We start from the raw sequence: 21879 nt of genomic DNA on the forward strand, positions 1-21879 counted from the left end.
TGATGATATGTCAATAAGGATGGTATCGTTATGTATTTCCTGTAACTAATTTTGGTGTTAGCAATCTATTTTAAAAAAATATATATATAAAATCTCGATCTAATTATAAAAAATTAGAACATATTTTGTTGTATAGTGAATTATATACAAATTTAGCCAGGCTGAATTGAAGATTTTCTATAGAAACTCTTATTCAGCCAGGCTGAATTGAAGATTTTCTATAGAAACTCTTATTCAGCCAGGCTGAATTGAAGATTTTCTATAGAAACTCTTATTCAGCCAGGCTGAATTGAAGATTTTCTATAGAAACTCTTATTCAGCCAGGCTGAATTGAAGATTTTCTATAGAAACTCTTATTCAGCCAGGCTGAATTGAAGATTTTCTATAGAAACTCTTATTCAGCCAGGCTGAATTGAAGATTTTCTATAGAAACTTTAATTCAGCTGCGCTGAATTGAAGATTTTCTATAGAAACTCTTATTCAGCCACACTTAGGCGAATATTTATAATTGCGGTAGGGAGAATACCTAATAATAAATTTAAACCATTTCTGTTAAAAATAAAAGTGCCTAAAAGCTTCGAAATACTGCACGTGGTTGTGGCGTTGTATGGGAACCATCCAAAAAGTGGATCAATATTAACCATTTTTTAATATGTGAAAACCCAAAATACTACATATATGAATGGACCCATTTGTGGTCCATGCATATGGAATCTCATGATGGATCCCCTGTCGCGGGAGCTAGCTGCCTCCTTCAAGGTCTGTGCATATGCGGATGACTTGCTCATAATGATTGAAGGGAATAGTCGCCTTGAACTGGAAAATCGTGGTGAGCAAGCTATGCAGATTGTGCAGGCTTAGAGTGACCGAGTTGGAGTAGAGGTAGCTACCGAAAAGACTATGCTGATGCTGCTGAAAGGCAAGTTGGCACGCAGCCTTCCTCCCTGCATTCGAGCTGGTGAGCGTGGCATAAGGTATTCGTGTACTGTAAAATATCACGGGATAAAGGTGTCCGAGCGTTTGAATTTCCTTCCGCACTTTGATCGGTTGAAGGAGAAGCTGACAACGGCCGTTGGGACCATTAGGCGTGTTTTGCGGACCGATTGGGGCTTGAGTAGGCATTCTGTGCGTATCATATATGGTGGGCTTTTTGTTGCCTGCGCAACTTATGGTGCACCTATTTGGTACAGGACTGCCTTTGGGCAAAATAAGCTCCTTTCGTTTCAGCGGGTCGTCATGTTAGCATGCTTGCCAGTGTATCGCACTATTTTTACAGAGGCGTTGCAAGTGCTGCTTGCCGCCGCGCCGCTTGATCTTGAAGTGAGATGTGGGGCTATCATGTATAAGCTTAAGCGTGGCTTGCACTTGGATGAGGATGATTGCCTCAGGCCTTCTGATCTGGTGGATGGGGAGAGTAGGCGCTACAGCACTATCCTTCGGGAGTGTGTTGTTGATAGGTGGAGGACAAGGTGGACGAACAGTGACAAAGGGAGGGTGACGTACGAATTTATTCGTGACGCAACGTTCGTAGTGGACCGGCCAGACTTTCGCTTCGGCTTAAGTACTGGTTTCTTACTGACAGGGCATGGTTCTCTCAATGCGTTTCTGCCTCAAATAGGCCTGTCCCAGACGGATTTGTGTGGGTGCGGGATGACTGAGGACTAGAAGCATATACTGACGGAATGCTGTTACTATAATGACATTAGAGATTTAGCAAGTATGGGTATATCGAATGGCGGGTGGGATTTCAGTAGGACCTATAGTTGTTTAAGTAATTTTGCTCGTGAAGCATCTAGGAGAAGGACGGCACTTAGTGGAGGTGGTCCTGGTGCATAGCCCCTTGCAGGTGGGTTCAGTCGGTGGTGGGTTCGTGCACCGGGTGGCGGTGCGTGTTTTTGCGGTTGTTGGCGAATGTTGGTGGTGGGAGTGCTGATTGCGGCTGTTTTTGCATTGTGGGTGGGTCGTGGTTGATTGATTGTTTATGTGTGATGTCTGATGCCGCGGTCCTTGGGCCTTTTGTGCAGTCCGTGAGGACAGCATGTTAATTGTTTGTGTTGTGTGTATTTGTTCAATGTCGCCACTGCCTGTGGTCGGGTCTTCCTTGCCACTTGCGGTTTTTGCTGCCGTTGTTTATTTTTGTTTTGGGGTACCAGCCCGGACTTGCGTCGAACTGGGAGAGGCTTCAGTCTCGAGCCTGAGAGGAGGTTTTCCGTACCGCGGGTGTCAGGTGGCCCTGGATCTGTTGATCCAGCCTGACAGTTGGTGTGGATTCTGGGGATCTTCGCGGGGGTTGTGGTTTCGCCCCTCAACAAGGGGGAGAGTACGCCTTCTGCATGCTCTTCGATTGGTGCAGCACTTCGGTGCTGGTGGACGCATATCCGCCTGTGGTAGGCCAATAGGCAGGTACTCACACTAAACTCTCCAGGATACTCAAGATACCTCCAAATACCGAATATTGAAGGATATTGTTATTGGATTTTATAAAAAATAGTATAAAAAATAGTTTTTTTCTGTTATCCTAAGATGCCTGGATTTTATTAATTTTTTTTTTTTTTGTTATCCAAGTATGCCTAGATTTTTTAAAAATATTGTTCTAAATCATTTAACACATTTGCCGTTTTCTTGGCTTTCGAAAACATTTTCAATTTGCTTAATATCTCATTCTGGGGCCAAGTAATAACAGTTTTTCTAAAACTTCCCATAATTATTAATAGTCATACGCACTATGGTCCAGAATGTTAAAAATCACGATATTAGCTTAAAAAGCAATCTTTTACCTGAAATGGTTATAGTTATCAATAATTTGATCGATTATCTAAAGATTATAATAATTCGAGGCGAGCTGAGAACAATTTCTGAGATCCACAAAGGCGTAAATATTTTAAAACCAGTGAGCGGAGCAGTATAGTCGGACGGGGCCGACCATACGATAACCTACACAACTACCACAGAACTCTATCTTTCTGCGGATTTTTATTCCGGGCCTGGGTAATATTTCGTGATAGTTGCATTCTCTTGCCCGATTAAAGGTCAACAGCAACTCTTCCTTATACTGACATATTTTCCGAATATTACCAATATTCAGTACAGCCCTTCTAATTACTTGTCCATACTCCCTTCACCGTGGGTTGTTGTGTGATGTTTGGCTTATAGTTGTAGCCTATATATATCGAATCGAAAAAAAGTTTTCGGTCCACTTCATCCCAAAATTATTATCTGATCATCGCCGAAAATTATAGGCGTTGTCCTTGACCATAACTGGAATCTCACGGAATATTTCAAAGTGATCAGCGCTATATTTTCGCCCTATATTTATATTTCGCACCTGTAAATATTTATGTGTAACTCCCACATCCGAGTACATACAGCCATATAATTTAAAGGTCAACCAAACCTCTTGGATATACTATCAACTTCTCGGGTCTATGTCTTTCAGGAGTAAATATATACGCCATAGATGGCAATTTTTGTAATTTTTCACACAAAAGTCAGGGTCCATTTGACAGGCTTATTATTTGGCCCGATCCCCTTCTCTATGTAAAATTTCGCGATGTTGGGGCCTAAAGTGCGGTCTCTAGAGCGACCACAAAAACCGACAAAAATTAAGTATTTGGTCCATTTCATCCCCTAAATAGTAGCCGATCTTTACCAAAAACAATAGGGGTCTTCATTGGGCCGAACCTATTCCACATGCAAAATTTCGTGAAGATTGGTCCATAACTGTAGTGGGTCTAGGACAAATGTTTCGCGGCGTTACAAACTCTTGGGGCTGCACAAAGCTATAATACCCTGACAACATAGTTGTGTAGGGTATAATACAATAAAAAGTATTCAAGGAAGCGTGGTGGAATGTATAAACACATCGTTAAGTTCGACAGCACCGGACCACGATATGGACATTAAAAATACCTAAAATCGATCGAGAGTCTTATATAGAGAATTTCCATTGCAAATTGTCTGCTTTATTTTCTTAGAAAACGAAATACCAAATTACAGACACTTCAGTTGGAAAATCCCGCAATGAACTTCATCATACCGAAAATGAAGCTATGTCAACCTATATTGAATTTTTATTGTAATGATGTTTTGACCCTTCTAGAATACGGTATGCCAAATTACAGCCCAGAAAATGCAGCGATCTTTATATTGAATTCTACAGACATACGGGTATGGCAAATTCGACATAAACATTTATTCTAATTAATAATATAATTCATGGGGCCTCCGAGAAATTGTTCGAGGTGTTGGCCCCTTTTGGTGTAGGGTATAATATTAAATTAAATAGCGGAATTATTTCTGTAATTTGTATCTAGCATAGAGAAATCTAATTTGGTTCTATTTTTCCACTCGAAATACTTGAAAACCCTCAGTACCCTCCAACCATCCGAACAGAGTTTAAAACGAAGATTAAAAACAAAACAAAATTCAAGGTTATATGCTCTAATTTCCATAGACAAATGACTGACCTGCACTCATTGCTTAGAATAAATTTCCGAAACCAAAAACAAACATAAATGCCATAATTAAGCAAACAAATTTTGGCGGTCTATGGAAATCTTGCACTTCTTTGTCTACATATAAAATACAACAGCAACCTCGGCTCCGAACTCATTAGAACATCAAAAAATCCACAAAACACTAAACAAAATGCTCTTCAACATTTTCAAACTCTTCGATTTGGAACAACAATATTCCCAAAATCCCGATATACAACGTCAGGAAGTTCTTCAACTGCAGCAATGGGTTTCACAACAACCTCATCTATCAAAAATAGCAGAACATGAAGCATTATTATTTTACATGGCCAGTGGAGGTTCGTTGGAAAAAGCCAAGAAAAGAATTGATTTAAATTTCAACTGCCGCACTCAATTCGAGGAATTTTTCAAAGATTTAGATATTGAAAGTGTGGAAATGAGAAATATACAGCGAACACTGTAAGTTGATTTAGATTTTTTTTTTGGTTCAAGGGAAATAATAAAAAATTACTATTTTTCCTCCTTACAGTGCCTTCTTTCCTTTGGCCCAACGAACCAGCGAAGGTTATGTTGTAATGATGGCAAAATTATTGGATTGGAATCCCAATAAATTTAATTTCATCAATGCAGTGAAATTGTAAGTAGTTTGAATGACGTTTACAATAAATAAATTTTGAAAATATTCTGGAGATACCAGTTAGCCATTTATAGGCCAGGATGTAAAGTCTATAGTCGGTATGTGGCAAATCTGGAGTATTAAAATCGCCCCGGATTGTATAACCAAGTACGGGGCTACAATTTCTATACCATCCACAATAAGGTGGGCATTAAAAATACATAAAATCGGAATCGGGACCATAAAAAACGAACTACTAAATTACATACACATAATTTGCATAGAACCTTCCACCTATAATGAGCATTTTCTCTGAAGAATAAGGAATGACAAATTTCAGCCATTTCGGCTAAGATTTAAAAAACAACTAAAAGGAGCGGGAAGTTTTATGGCTGTTATAGATTCTATGGAAAAACATACAATGCTTTTTCTTCCTACCACGTATCTGGAATCCCCAATTAGAGCCAATTTAGCCATCAATACACCAAAATACTGCCATATATGAGACCATGTCAAAAATGAACCCATGTTTAAACGAAGAAGCTTTTTACCTACTTAGAACCTGGAATGCCAAGTTACAGCTACTTTGGTTAAACCCTTAGGTATTTTGTCCTCTGAAAGGGCATAATACATATTATCAGTTTGAAAATTCACCTAAGGCCATGGAAATACCAACAAGTAAAAAAGCGTTAAGTTCGGCCGGGCCGAACTTTGGATACCCTCCACCATAGATATACTGACGACTACCCTCCACCATAGATATACTGACGAATTTCAGAAATTTTTAATTGATAATTTAAATTCGAAGATGGGGAATATCGGTCCATTCCTTCTGAAACCTCCACACAGGGACCAGGTCTAAATGCGGCTATAGTTCATTATCGAACCTTAAGTTCTAATTTTTTATCTCGCTATCCTCCGCAGGTGAAATGATTATAACAGAGTCTTAGAACCAAACTCAAAACGCTGAACAAATCAGATACCTATTTTAATATAAAAAATGGGTTATATGGAGACTACCCTAAACAGGAGACGAATAATAATAATTTTTGGTAGAGAGATTTGTTACCATATACGACTACAAAATACCAAATTGCAGCAAATTCGGTTAAAAAACGCGCTCAAGAACCCCAAAATACCGAAAATTGGGGGTACCCTTATATGGGGGGCTATCCGAAAAAATTGACCTATATTCATAATTTTTTATGGGGAGATTTGCTAGCTATTAAGGACTCAAAATACTAAATTACAACCAATTCGGTGCAAAAATCCGGTCAAACACCCCAAAAACTGGAAATTGGGAGGTATCATTATAAGGGGGCTACCAGAAAAAGTGGACCTATATTTATAATTTTTAGTGGGGAAGTTTGGTACCCAATAAGAACCCCATGTACCAAATTTCAGCGAATTCGGTTGAAAACCGCGCTCAAGAACCCTAAAATACCGAAAATTGGAGGGTACCGTTATATGGGGGGTATCAGAAAAAAATGGACCTATATTTATAATTTTTAGTAGCGAGATTTGCTTACCAATAAGAGCTCAAAGTACCAAATTTCAGCGAATTAGGTTGAAAAACACGCCCAGGAACCTCAAAATACCGAAAATTGGGGGGTACCCTTATATGGGAGCCAGCAACGTACACAGGATTTCATTTCGGGGTGGGGCCCGGTAGTACAAAATGAAAAAATTCGCTGTTGCAAACATAAATTTACTGTGAAAAAAATCATTTTGGGGGGGGGGGCGGGTTCCCCATGGCTCCCCCCCCCGCGTACGTCCCTGATGGGAGCTATGCCTAAACGTGGACCGATATATCCCATCTTCGAACTTGACCTGCCTGCAGACAAAAGACAACCCTATGCAAAATTTCAGCACCCTATCTCAATTTCTTCAGAAGATAGCGTGATTACAACAGACGGACAGACGGACGGAGTTGCCAGATCGAAATAAAATTTGACATGTGTTCATAATAGAGATGGAAGTTTCCAAAACACTTATTTTATTTATTTATTTTTTTTTTTTTTTTTGCACCGCCTTTTTGTGCTAAGCTAAGAACTTTCCGAACATCCTCGTACCCCCTAAAAAACCAATATTCCAACTTTGAAATATATCGATTGCAAAATCAGAATAAAATCATCAAAATACACAAACTGAGCTGGGATTGGCAAAAACTTGGACCTCTATTGAATTAAAATACCGAATAATGGGTCTAAAATTATATGGGAAATACACGGAAATTTGAGCCAATATTGATCAATTTTGGTGAGGAGATTTTCCACTCAACGAGAATCCAAAATATAAAATTACACCTAATTGGTTGAAACACCTGTCCAAGCTCGCCAAAATACCGAAATTTGGTATGTAACGTATTATGGGATATTCTCTAAAAAAAATGAACCAATATTAATCAAGTTTAGTAGAAAAATTTGACACCCTATGAAAACCTGAAAAATGAAATTTGAGCCAATTCGATTCCAAAAATGTGTCCAAAACCCCAAAAATACCGAATAATGAGGTGGTAACCATTATATGCGGACTATCCGAAAAATGGATCAATGTTGATAATTTTTGGTAGGGACATTTTCTACTCAATGAGAAACAAAAATGTTAATTTGGTCCCAAACTGGTAGCAACACGTGTTCAAACACCCCAAAATACCGATATATGGGGTGTAGCGGCTTCTCTAAAAGGGGACTTTCCTTAATGTTGGACCAACATAAATCATCTTTAGTAGAATAATTTACTACCATACCACAACCCAAAAAATAATATATGACAGCCAATTAGATCGAAACATGTACCCAAAAATCTAAAAATACCGAATAATGGGGGATACAGATGTGTGGACTGCCGTGAAACATGAGCCAATAATGATAATTTTCGTAGGCAAATGAGCCAGCTCTTGGGGTGTTTGAGAGAAAAATTCTCCGAAAGATCTATGGACCGATCTGCGTCGACGGTGAATATCGGCGTCGAATGAACCACGAGCTTTACAATTTATACGCGGACATCGACATAGTCAGTCGTATTGAGCTGCAGCGACTACGGTGGCTAGGCCATGTTGTGCGAATGAATGAGAATGCCCCAGCTCAAAAAACGTTAGATGTGGGCTATCCTAAAAAGTGAACCAATATGGAACATTTTTGGTAATATTATGTGTAACCCAATGAGAACCTAAAATACCAAATTACAACCAATTCGATTGAAAAACATGTCAACAATTCATAAAATATCGCATATTGGGGGGTGCCGTTATATGGGGACTATACCGAAACGTGGACCGATATATCCCAGATCTAAATACGGCCTGTATTCTTATTAATAATTTATAACGGACGTGTTTCCTCCACTTATCTCTTAAGCTAGTTGAGATAAGTGTCGGCTCTATATTGGAGTTTCCAGATTTCCAAAAAAATTGCATGGATTTTGATTGAAAGATCTATCCAAATTCCCCAAAATACTGAAATTACGAGATACCGTCATATGGAGTTACCCAAAAATAATGTGGACCCATATTTATAAATTTTAGTAATACTATTCGATACCCAATGATAACCCACAATTTTAAATTACGAAATATTTGGGTGTGCCGTTATATTGAATTAATACCGAAATATGGATCTATATATTCCCTTTTCACTGCCATCATCCTTCCAGGAGTAATTGCAATGTATGTAAAAAAATTCTTCGGATCTGATTTAGATTTTTCTGTCAGACCGGGGACTTTTGAAAATATATCGTAGCATTGTTGGTACTTCTAAACGGCATTTGAATTAATATACTTTTTTATACCCTTCACCATAGTATGGAGGGTATATTAATTTTGTCATTCCGTTTGTAACTCATCGAAATATTCATTTCCTACTCTATAAAGTATATATATATATTCTTGATCAGGGTAAAATTCTAAGACGATCTAGCCATGTCTGTCCGTCCGTCTATCCGTCCGTCCGTCTGTTGTAATCACGCTATCTTCTGAAGGAATTGAGATAGGGTGTTGAAATTTTGCATAGGGTTGTCTTTTGTCTGCAGGCAGGTCAAGTTCGAAGATGGGATATATCGGTCCACGTTTAGGCATAGCTCCCCCATATCAGTACCCCCAATTTTCGGTATTTTGGGGTTTTTGGTCGCGTTTTTTCAACCGAATACGCTGAAATTTGGTACATTGAGTTCTTATTGGGTACTTAATGTCCTTACAAAAAATTATAAATATAGGTCCACTTTTTCTGGTAGCCCCCATATAACGGTACCTCCTAATTTTCAGTATTTTGGGGGGTTTTGGTCGTATTTTTCCACCGAATTGGCTGTAATTTAGTATTTCGAGTTCTTAATAGGTACCAAATCTCTCTACATAAAACTATAAATATAGGTAAATTTTTTCGGATATCCCCCATATAAGGGTACCCCCCAATTTTCGGTATTTTGGGGTTCTTGAGCGCGTTTTTCTACCGACTACGCTGAAATTTGGTACATTGAGTTCTTAATAGGTTCCAAATCTCTCCACAAAATATTATGAATATAGGTCCATTTTTTCGGATAGCCCCCATATAAGGGTACCCCCAATTTTCGGTATTTTGAGGTTCTTGAGCGCATTTTTCAACCGAATTTGCTGCAATTTGATATTTTGTAGTCGTATATGGTAACAAATCTCCCTACCAAAAATTATTAATATTCGTCCCCTTTTTGGGGTAGTCCCCATATAACCCCCTTTTTATATCCTTCACCACACTGTGGTACATGGTATTATGTCTTTGTGCATATGTTTGTAACAGGCAAAAGGAAACGAGATAGACACATGGTTCCTTTTGAGAATATGCATAGAATCACTTTCTAAATCGATTTATGCATGTCCGTCCGTCCGTCCGTCTGTCCGTCTGTCTGTCTGTCCATGTATTTTTGTGAGCAAAGTACAGGTCGCATTTATGATCCGAATTAGATGAAATTTGGCACAGCTCATTTGTTTGGCCCAAGGACGAACCCTATTGAAATTGGGAAAAATCGGTTCAGATTTAGATATAGCTCCCATATATATATTTAACCGATTTAATGTAAACGGTCCCTATATATCTTTCGATTTGCACGAAATTTGGTACAGCATATCGAATTAGGTCTAGAATGATGTCTGCCAAGTTTCGTGAAAATCGGTCCAGATTTAGATATAGCTCCCATATATAGTTTCGTCCGATTTCATGTAAATGGTGTACCAAAGTCGCTATATATATTTCGATTTGCACGAAATTGGGCATAACGTACTGAATTGAGTCTAGAGTGATGTTTGCCAAGTTTTGAGAAAATCGGTCCAGATTTAGATATAGCTCCCATATATAGTTTCGTCCGATTTTATGTAAATGGTGCGCCAAAGTCCCTATATATCCTTCGATTTGCACGAAATTTGGCATATCGTAATGAATTACGTCTAGAATGATGTCTGCCAAGTTTCGTGAAAATCGGTCCAAATTTAGATATAGCTCCCATATATAGTTTCGTCCGATTTCATGTAAATGGTGCCCCAAAGTCCCTATATATCTTTCGATTTGCACGAAAATTTGCATAACGTACTGAATTGAGCATAGAATGATGTCTGCCAAGTTTCGTGAAAATCGGTCGTGATTTAGATATAGCTCCCATATATAGTTTTTTCCGATTTTAGGTAAATGGTGCACCGAAGTCCCTATGTATCCTTCGATTTGCACGAAATTTGGCATAACCTACTAAATTGAGCCTAGAGTGATGTCTGCCAAGTTTCGAGAATATCGGTCCTGATTTATAAATAGCTCCCATATATAGTTTCGTCCGATTTCATGTAAATGGTGTCCCAAAGTCCCTAAATATCCTTCGATTTGCACGAAATGTGGGATAACGTACTTAATTGAGCCTAGAATGATGTCTGCCAAGTTTCATATAGTTGCGTTTTTTAGAAGTACAGACATAGGCCAACGGATGACCTATTCATATTTGTTTGAAGTCGATTTACATACTTTATGGATAGATCTAGGTAGATTCACATTTAGATAAATATCACATATTTTATTTCATCCAATTTCATGCTAATGGTCCTGTTTAATATACCCATAGTGGTGAAGGGTTTCATATAGTCGGCCCCGTCCGACTTTACTACTTTCCTTACTGGTTTTATTTTCAGATTTTGTATAACCCAAGATAAATGGTTATTGGAACATGGGCCAGTTTCTGGTTTTATATTCGCCATTGATTGTTTTGGTATCTCAATGGGTCATGCAGCAAGGATAAACATCAGGCGACTTAAGAATATAATTCATTATATAAAGGTACTCGATTTATTTCTTTAAATTTTTATTAAACATATTTAGGATTTAAAAAAAAATCCTTTTATTTTCTCTTCCCCTAGGAAGCCATGCCGGCGCGCTTAATTGGTCTACATTTCATAAATGTATCACAAGAAACGGAAAATGTTCTTAACGCCCTTCTGAAGGAGCATCTGAGAGAAGTTTTACACATTCACTCGGAATCGAAGACATTCTATAAATTTGTTCCCTGGACAATGTTGCCACAAGATTTTGGAGGTCCGGACAAAAGGGCTAAACATTTACATGGTAATTTATTATTTTAATTTTTTTAAGAAAAAAATTCATATTTTTAGGAAAATAGTACATTATTTGTTCCTTTTGTGTGTGTTTTTTTATGTAAAATATAAAAACAAATAGCTAATATGTTGTTATTATAAATAACGCATTTATACTCAACTATTTTTCATTATTGCTTAAAAATTGTTTATTATAATTTTATTAATTACAGAAACCCATTTCGACGATATACGTAAATCACGATGGGACATCATGGCTTACAATCGCCAGTATCGAAATAAAGAAGTGTATCAACCGCTTATTAAATTATAAATGTTTAAATTGTATATAATTTTGATCAATAAAATTCTATGATAAATGATTCCAATGTAGTACTTGTTTCAATCTCGTTATGACAAATTATATATTTTTTTTTTTCAAATTTATTCAAGAAACTAAAGAACAAAAAGCCGCACGATAGAATGAGGATAGGTTTTACAAAACATGAAACTTCTATTTCTTCATTTGATTTTCTAAATTTTTGAACCGGATCTTCAGATAATTAAACCATTTTCAATATCTTATATGCATATAATTGGAAAGCTAGTAAACAAACATGCTAAATTTATTGAAACGAACTGTTATCGGTTTTATTATCTGAATATGCGGTTCAAAAATGTAGAAAATCAGCTCTTTTTTTAAGTTTCTGCATACACCCTATTATTCGATATTTTTCAACAGAATTGGCAATACTTTCCATTTTGTATTCTCATTGGATAGAAAATCTCCCTATAGAGAGTAATAAATATTGATCCAATTTTTTGGGTACCTCAAAATTATTTGCTGCTTTTGGAAGACACAAAATTTCCCTAGCAAACAAATTACCAATATTGATCCATGTATTGAATTAGTCCCTATATAAGGTTACCTTCAAAATTTTGCTATTTTGGGTAATTTCTAGAAATTTTTTTTTCAATTGTATTGGCTATAAGTTGATAGTTTGTGTTCTCGTTGAAATAATGCAAAAAATTATATTAATATCGGTCTTCGTCTTTGCATAACCCCCATAAACAGGTACCAGCACTCTTCGGTATTTTCAGAATTTCAGGCAAATTGTTCAATCGAGTTGACTCTATATTTGGTGTTATTTGAATACATTGGCAGATTTTTCTTAATAAGAATTACAAACATTGCTTCATATCAGTCCCCGCATAATAGTAATGTAACAAATTACAATAATGTTTAGGTACAATATCCGACTCGAGGTGGAGTTTTTTTATCCTTTCAAACCCAAATATATTGATAATTTTGCTGTTAAAGGGATAACAAAGCAATACTAAAACTATAAAAATTAATTAAAAACCAGTGAGCGGAGCACTTCCACGAAAATCTAACTTTCTGTGGTTCTATATATTCTGAGCTTGGGCAATATTTCGCTATATTTGCACCCTCTTGACCGACTAGATGTCAACAAATATTTGTAATATTCAGTAGACGAGGAGTGTACTTGTCCAGATTCTCTTTACCGTGGGTTATGTTGTGATGTTGGGATTTCGATTGTGGCCTATAAATCGACTCGAAAACAAAAACACAAAAAAAAGGTTTTCGGTCCACTTCATTTCAAAATTATTATCTGATCATCACCGAAAATTATAGGCGTTGTCGTTGACCATAAGGGGAATCTCATGGAAAATTACAAAGCAATCAGCGCTATATTTCCGCCCTCTAGTGTGGTAATGGGTTACTAAATAATATATAAATACGTAAGCACCTATAAATATTTAAGTTTAACTCCAACATCCGCGTACATACTACAATGTAATTGGTATCAATTTAAAGGTCAACCACTCCTCTTCGATACCAACCAATCCCCTTCTCCATGCGGCCTCTGGAGCGACCTGAAAAACCGACAAAAATAAAGTTTTTGGTCCATTTCATCCCCTAAATATTAACCGATATTTAGGGGTCTTCATTGGCCAGAACCCATCCATTGGTCCATAACTGTGGCCTGTATCGTGTTTACAAATTATAATGGACAGACGGACGGACGGACACACATGTCTAGATCGACTCAGCTAGTCGAGATATGACGATCGGTATACTTAAAGGTGGGTCTAGGACCAATTTCGCGGCGTTACAAACTTTTGGGGCTGCACAAATCTATAATACCCTGACAACATAGTTGTGTAGGGTATAAATAGCCAAATTTTACAATTGATTAAGTTGGATTTGAAAGGGTTAAAAGTTAGACCCCAGCGAACCCCCACCCAATTTCTACTTAAGGGACCCCCCTTTCTCGATTTTATTTTTTCAAGATTTTCAATTGGCTGGTAAATTAAAAACTCCTCACTGGAACATCGAAATCCGAAAATTCCAACGGTGTTAGAAAGAGTACATGTCTGGCTCTCGTATGAACTAGGATTATTGACTTCGCTCTAAAATTAACAAAATGGCGGACCTTTGAAAAAATATTTTTCGAAAATCGCCGATTTTTGACCAAAAACCAAGTTAAAAAAATACGGAATGTAAAAATTTGAAATCGATTGGGTTGTTAGTTTTTGAGTTATCGTGCCCGCCATTCGCAGAAGAGAAAAACGCGTTTAAAGTTTGAGATGCCCTTTATCCGTCATATGATGAGTTTTTTTGATTTTCACATGAAATTTTGTAGGGACATTTTTGAATTAGTGTAGATTCGAATTAAATCAAAAAAAAAATTGACCACCAGAATGGGGGGGGTCCCCTTAAATATATTTTCAATACTAAACATAGTTTCTTTTCACTGTCAACCACTTTGTGCTATTACTATACAAAGTATATAGTTTTTTAATTTGCATTTAATTGTTTAAATTAACACGTTTTTCTAGTTTTTCTAATAATTCCGTTCGATTTCAAGATCACTACCCTGTCAACTCGCTAGTAATTCTTATATTCCCATTTAGGGTCGGATACAACAGTTACAGTTGGTGATTTTCAACATCCGCCTTCTGAAATGTTTCAACTGTACGATTTGGAAGAACAATATCGCCTTTATCCACAAATTATACGTGACGAGGTGCAAAAACTCTTGCAATGGGTATTAATGCAACCGCATCTACCGAAAATTACCGAACGCGAAGCGTTATTATTCTTCTATGCCTGTAACTGTAGCATGGAATATGCCAAACATGTTTTGGACCTGAACTATAGCTGTCGCACACATTTCCTGGAATTTTTTGGTAATGTTGATGTAGAGTCGGCCGATATTCAGCAGGTCCATAAAGTGGTGTATGTATAAAATGTTTATATTAGATTTTCAACATTTTGAAATTATTAACCAATCGATATGAATTTTTTTCTAGGGCTGGTGTACCCTTGACCCAAAGAACTCCAGAAGGTTATGCTGTGGTAATGACAAAACTTCTTGATATGGATGCGTCTAAATTTCATTTTGGAAATACGGTGATGTTGTAAGTAAAAGAAACCTACATAGTCTATAAGGAGCTTCCAGGCTCTCAAGTCAAGCTGCAAGAGACCCCTAATTATCCGCTCGTATATAGAATCAACGACTTAACTTTTAAAGTAGCTGTACCATGTCCCACCCTTATAAAGTTGAACAACCTTCACCTCCGTTATAAAGATTTTATCCTCTTTATCTACTGTGATTTCCAGTCTTCAGATTTTCCTATACAAAAAAATTCCTTCAGGTTACCAATAAAGACTACCCATAAGTTGTCCGCAAAGATAAACTGCCTTTAGCTCTGATATAAAGACTATCGGCCTGCACTTTGGTTGTAAAGGCTTCTTTCCCTTCGCCTATATAGACTCCCTACAACACTGCTACATATAAGATCTCTGGGCTGAGAGTGGCCTTTTATGGGGGGAAGAGAGAGGTTGGGGGGTAGAGAGAGGTCTACACGAGATACTCACTGAGTGTTGAGTCTATCGTCTAGACCTCTCTCTACCCCCCAACGTCTATCTTCCCCCCATAAAAGGCCACTCTCAGCCCTTTTTAACGTTCCCAAAGAAATGTAATATTTTTTTTAATACCAAAAATATCCACTATATATTTCTCTCCAGATACAGCATCAGCCAGGATAAATGGCTTTTGGAAAATGGTGTTGTTAAGGGTGTAATAATTGCTATGGACATGACAGGTGGTGTTTTTGGCCATCTGCCACGAGTTAATCTAATTCATTTGAAAAAGGCAATGTATTTTTTGCAGGTAAAAAAAAATTACAAAACCAATAACAGCAACAAAATTCTCAATAAAAAAAAATTCCCTTTTTAGGAGGCAATACCCGTCCGCCTCGTCGGATTACATTTCATTAATGTCAATTCTATAATCGATAAGGTGATGTCGCTAATACAACCATTTCTCAAGAAAGAATTACTCGATATGTTAGACATTCACACCAGTTTAGAGACATTCTATAAATTTGTACCACGTGAAATTTTACCCAAAGATTATGGTGGTCCAGGGTTGGATATGCGGCAGCTGAGTGGTAAATTATTTTTTTGAAAAAAAAATATATTTTCAATCATAATTTCAATTCCTTTGCAGAAAAATACTTTGAAAGTTTGCGCCAATCCCGTTTCGACATCATCGAATACAATGCCAATCACCGGGTCAATGAAAAGCTGCGTCCCGCCAAGGCGAAACATAGCTCTGAACTATTCGGTACTGAGGGTAATTTTAAGAAATTGGATATTGACTAGGGTCGAATTTAGAGGGGTTGGATTAATTGTGGCGCTTTTTGAATTAAAAAAAAAATAAAGTATAAGTAGCAAGGAAGTGGAAAGTTATTTTATGGAAGGGAAGTCCTACTGAATAATACTTTTCCGAAATATTATATATGAAACCAGTGAGCGGAGCAGTATAGTCGGGCGGGGCCGACCTACACAACTACCACGAAAAGCAAACTTTCTGCGGTTCTATATTCTGAGCCTGGGCAATATTTCGTGATATTTGCACTTATTTATATTTGGTCACTTTAGGTTTTTGTTAATTTGACCCTCGGAATATTGACCGATCATCATCTAAACATCCGATCTAAGTGTCTGGTCAGATCCCCTTCACTTTGTAAAATATGCTATAATAATTGCCTCTATGCTATAATAATTGCTTCTAGAACGACTAGAAAATCTGACAAAATTAAAGTTTTCTGTTCATTGCACCCCCATGAATGAAATCTCAACTTCGCCGAAAACTATAGGTCGTCGTCCTTGACTACAATCGGAACTTCATGTACAATTTCAAAGTGATCAGCGCGACTTTTCCGTCCTCTAATGGAGCAATAGTAATACTAGACACATAGTCACCTTTACCTAATTACGGATAACTCCCACATCAGAGTACATACAGCCATATAATTGATATTAATTTGAAGGTCAACAACTCCTCTTGGATATACTATCAACTTCTCGGGTATATGTCCTTCAGGAGCAAGTATATATGCCCCAGAATAAAGATTTTGTAATTTTTCACACAAAAGTCCGGGTTCATTTGACCCACTAAATATTGACCTGTCTTTATCAAAACAGGCATGCTTATTCTTTGGTCCGATCCCCTTCTCCATACAAAAATTCGGGGTGATTGGACAATAATTGCGGCCTCTGGAGCGACCAGAAAAACCGACAAAAATAAAGTTTTTAGTCCATTTCATCCCCTAAATATTAATCGATTTTTTCCGAAAACAATAGGGGTCTTCATTGGCCGGAACCCATCCTACATGCAAAATTTCGTGAAGATTGGTCCATAACTGTAGTCTGTATCGTGTTTACAACTCACTCAGCTAGTCGAGATATGACGATCGGTATACTTAAAGGTGGGTCTAGGACCAATATTTCGCGGCGTTATAAACTTTTGGGGCTGCACAAAGCTATAATACCCTGACAACATAGTTGTGTAGGGTATAAAAACATCATAGTGTCTATAAAGAGACCCTAGCTTCGCTCTACCGCGCAAATACTCTCAGGTCCTTTAGCTAGTCTATAAAAAATCCCTTCAGTTATCTACAAAGACTCCCAGGCCTTCAGCTCATCTATAAATATTCTCTGAGATTCACTCGTCTATAAAGACCCCCTTCAGCTCGTTTATAAATACTTATTTCAGCCCTTCTATAGAGACTCCCAGCCGTCATCTGTTTTATAAAAACTCCCAGACCTTCAGCGGGTCTATAAGGACTCCATGAGCATCAGCTTTTCTAGAAAGGATCCCTGACCTTCATGCAGGTGTAGAAAAGCCCCCGATATTCAGCGCGACAATAAGGAATCTCTAATTTTTAGCTGGTCCATAACGACTTACTAAGCTTCTGCTCGTCTATAAAGATTCCCTGACCTTCGTCTATGAAAGACGCCCTTCAGCTTGTCTGTGAAAGACGCCCTTCAGCTTGTCTGTGAAAGACGCCCTTCAGCTCGAATATGATAGACTCCCCTCAGCTCGTCTATGATAGACTCCCCTCAGCTCGTCTATGATAGACTCCCCTCAGCTCGTCTATGATAGACTCCCCTCAGCTCGTCTATGATAGACTCCCCTCAGCTCGTCTATGATAGACTCCCCTCAGCTCGTCTATGATAGACTCCCCTCAGCTCGTCTATGATAGACTCCCCTCAGCTCGTCTATGAAAGACGCCCCTTCAGCTGGTCTATGAAAGACGCCCCTTCAGCTCGTCTATGAAAGACGTCCCTTCAGCTCGTCTATGAAAGACGCCCCTTCAGCTCGTCTATGAAAGACGCTCTTCAGTTCGTCTATGAAAGACTCCCTTCAGCTCGTCTATGAAAGACTCCCTTCAGCTCGTCTATGAATGACTCCCTTCAGCTCGTCTATGAAAGACTCCCTTCAGCTCGTCTATGAAAGACTCCCTTCAGCTCGTCTATGAAAGACTCCCTTCAGCTCGTCTATGAAAGACTCCCTTCAGCTCGTCAATGAAAGACTCCCTTCAGCTCGTCAATGAAAGACTCCCTTCAGCTCGTCAATGAAAGACTCCCTTCGGCTCGTCAATGAAAGACTGCCTTCAGCTCGTCTATGGAAAGACTCCCTTCAGCTCGTCTATAAAAGACTCCCTTCAGCTCGTCTATAAAAGACTCCCTTCAGCTCGTCTATAAAAGACTCCCTTCAGCTCGTTTGTGAAAGACGGCCTTCAGCTCGTCCATGAATGACGCCCTTTCAGCTCGTCTATGAAAGACGCCCTTTCAGCTCGTCTATGAAGGACGCCCTTTCAGCTCGTCTATGAAAAACTCCATTCATCTCCCCTTAGCTCGTCTATAAAAGACTCTCTTCAGCTGGTCTATGGAAAGACTCCCTTCAGCTCGTCTATGAAAGACTCCCTTGAGCTCGTCTATGAAAGACTCCCCTCAGTTGCTGTATAGAGTCATCAGACTTCTTTCAGCTCATCCACGCAAGACTCCCTTCAGCACGTCTATAATTACTGCATTGACTTCAGCTCCCCATAAAGACTTTCTGACCTTCTGCAGGCTAACTTCCTGGCTTTTATCAGGTCCAAAGAGCTCCCAGACCTTCAGCTCATCTATAAAAGCTTCCTGATTTTCATCTCATCGATTGAGACTCCGTGATAAAAAATTCCCTAACCCTTCATGTGATTTATTCAGCTCGTCACCATGGACTGCCCGCTTGCAGTTCATCTCTACATGACTCTCGTGTTCCTAATGCTAACAATTATATTTGACTGCTTAACGTAAAGACTAGATTGGAATGTCAAAAGTGTGTTAATAATTACTAACATCGAAACCGGTTGCCATCGATATTCATTCAACATCTAATCTTAGATTGTTGTCGATGCAGTGTTAGTGGTGAGTAAGTCGATAAATTTGGAAATTGAAATATAATATTGAGATATAAATCCCATTGTATTGGAAGCTTAATCTGAAGAATAATATGGAAATACCGTAACTTCTCTGGTTCAGGAGACGGGCTTTTTTTCAATCGTCAAATAATTTTGAACAATTATTTTAAGCAGATTTTCCATCAGATCAAAAATACCATAAGTCTACATTAATGAACTTAGTCTCTTTTCCCAAACCAACCGTTCTTCATTGAACAATTCCGAATTGCATTCAATTATTTTTTGCACAACTGTATTCGAATTTCAAGATCATTGTTTTTTTTTCGTTTTCTCATTTAATATTTCAAAGTCAGCTGGTACAGTCGGGTGTATTTCAAATCACTTCTCAAATGTTTCAATTATTCGATTTGGATGAACAATATCGCCTTTATCCACAAATTAAACGTGAAGAGGTAGAAAAACTTTTAGAATGGGCTTTGATGCAACCACATCTACCGAAAATTACCGAACATGAAGCGCTGTTATTTTTCTATGCCTGCAATTGTAGCATGGAATATGCCAAACATGTTTTGGACCTAAACTGTACGTGTCGAACACATTTTCATGAGTTTTTCGGTAATGTAGATGTCGAGTCGCCGGAAATTCAGCAGATTCATAAAGTTGTGTAAGTAGGACCATTTGGAAAAATTTAAATTTATAAAAAATAATAAATAAAATAAATTTTATTTTAAATTTCCAGAGCTGGTGTACCCTTGCCCCAGAGAACTCCAGAAGGTTATGCTGTAATAATGGTAAAGCTTTTGGATACCGATCCGGCTAAATTTCATTATGGAAATTCGGTGAAGTTGTAAGTAATGATAAATGGGAGAAGGCATGTCGGGAAGGGAGTCTCTATAAACGAAGTGCAAAGGATCTCTATAGACGAGCTGAAGGGAATCTCTGTAGAGGAAGTGCAGGGAATCTCTATAGACGAAGTGCAGGGAATCTCTATATACGAGCTGAAGGGAGTGGCTATAGAGGAGCTGAAGGGAGTCTCTATAGATGAGCTCCATAGAGAGACTCCCCACAGCTCGACTATAGAGACTCTCTACAGCTCGTCTATAGAGACTCCCTACAGCTCGTCTATAGAGACTCTCTACAGCTCGTCTATAGAGACTCTCTACAGCTCGTCTATAGAGACTCCCTACAGCTCGTCTATAGAGACTCCCTACAGCTCGTCTATAGAGACTCTCTACAGCTCGTCTATAGAGACTCCCTACAGCTCGTCTATAGAGACTCCCTACAGCTCGTCTATAGAGACTCCCTACAGCTCGTCTATAGAGACTCCCTACAGCTCGTCTATAGAGACTCCCTACAGCTCGTCTATAGAGACTCCCTACAGCTCGTCTATAGAGACTCCCTACAGCTCGTCTATAGAGACTCCCTACAGCTCGTCTATAGAGACTCCCTACAGCTCGTCTATAGAGACTCCCTACAGCTCGTCTATAGAGACTCCCTACAGCTCGTCTATAGAGACTCCCTACAGCTCGTCTATAGAGACTCCCTTCAGCTCGCCTATAGAGACTCCCTACAGCTCGTCTATAGAGACTCCCTACAGCTCGTCTATAGAGACTCCCTACAGCTCGTCTATAGAGAAACCCTTCAGCTCGTCTATAGAGACTCCCTTCAGCTCGTCTATAGAGAAACCCTTCAGCTCGTCTATAGAGACTCCCTACAGCTCGTCTATAAAGACTCCCTACAGCTCGTCTATAGAGATTCCCTACAGCTCCGAATATTTCTCGTACATTGGCCAACTCTCATGTTGTCCATCTCCCCTTTCTATTTCATTCCAGGTACAGCATAAGTCAGGATAAATGGTTTTTGGAAAATGGTGTTATCAAAGGTTTAATAATTGCCATCGATATGACCGATGCAGCGTTTGGTCATTTGACGCGCATTAATCTAATTCATCTGAAAAAGGCAATGTATTTTCTACAGGTAAGTGCAAACATCACCAATGTCTTCCAGAGCAATTGCAATAACATTTTTAAAATTTCAGGAAGCCATACCCACTCGCCTAATGGGTTTACATTTCCTTAATGCCAATTCGGTAATCGATAAGCTGATGTCGCTAATGCAACCATTTCTCAAGAAGGAATTACTCGAAATGTTGCACATACACACCAGTATGGAGACATTCTATAAATTTGTACCACGTGAAATTTTACCCCGAGATTTTGGTGGTCCCGGTTTGGATATGCGGCAATTGAATGGTACAATTGTTCGAAATTTCTATCTTTTGAATTCGATTAATATTTTCTACATATCTTGCAGAAAACTTCTTTGAGAGTTTACGTCAATCACGTTTCGACATCATCGAATACAATGCCAATCATAAGGTCAATGAAAAACTGCGTCCAGCCAAGGCAAAACATAGCTCAGACCTATTCGGTACTGAGGGTAATTTTAAGAAATTGGATATTGACTAA

General features: G+C 38.4%; 1 protein-coding gene across 1 annotated transcript; it reads left to right on the forward strand.

Moving 5' to 3' along the window:
• The first annotated feature begins 19800 nt into the window (after nucleotides 1-19800).
• On the forward strand, nucleotides 19801-21879 carry LOC133333746 (retinaldehyde-binding protein 1-like). Its single transcript, XM_061542037.1, has 5 exons — nucleotides 19801-20075; nucleotides 20151-20258; nucleotides 21244-21388; nucleotides 21450-21663; nucleotides 21725-21879. The coding sequence occupies exons 1-5, from the start codon at nucleotides 19801-19803 to the stop codon at nucleotides 21877-21879; spliced, it is 897 nt and encodes a 298-aa protein (XP_061398021.1).

Source organism: Musca vetustissima, unplaced genomic scaffold (assembly GCF_032173495.1).
Source record: "Musca vetustissima isolate MV318-11 ecotype Yass unplaced genomic scaffold, APGP_CSIRO_Mvet_v1 utg2483, whole genome shotgun sequence".
Taxonomy (NCBI): domain Eukaryota; kingdom Metazoa; phylum Arthropoda; class Insecta; order Diptera; family Muscidae; genus Musca; species Musca vetustissima.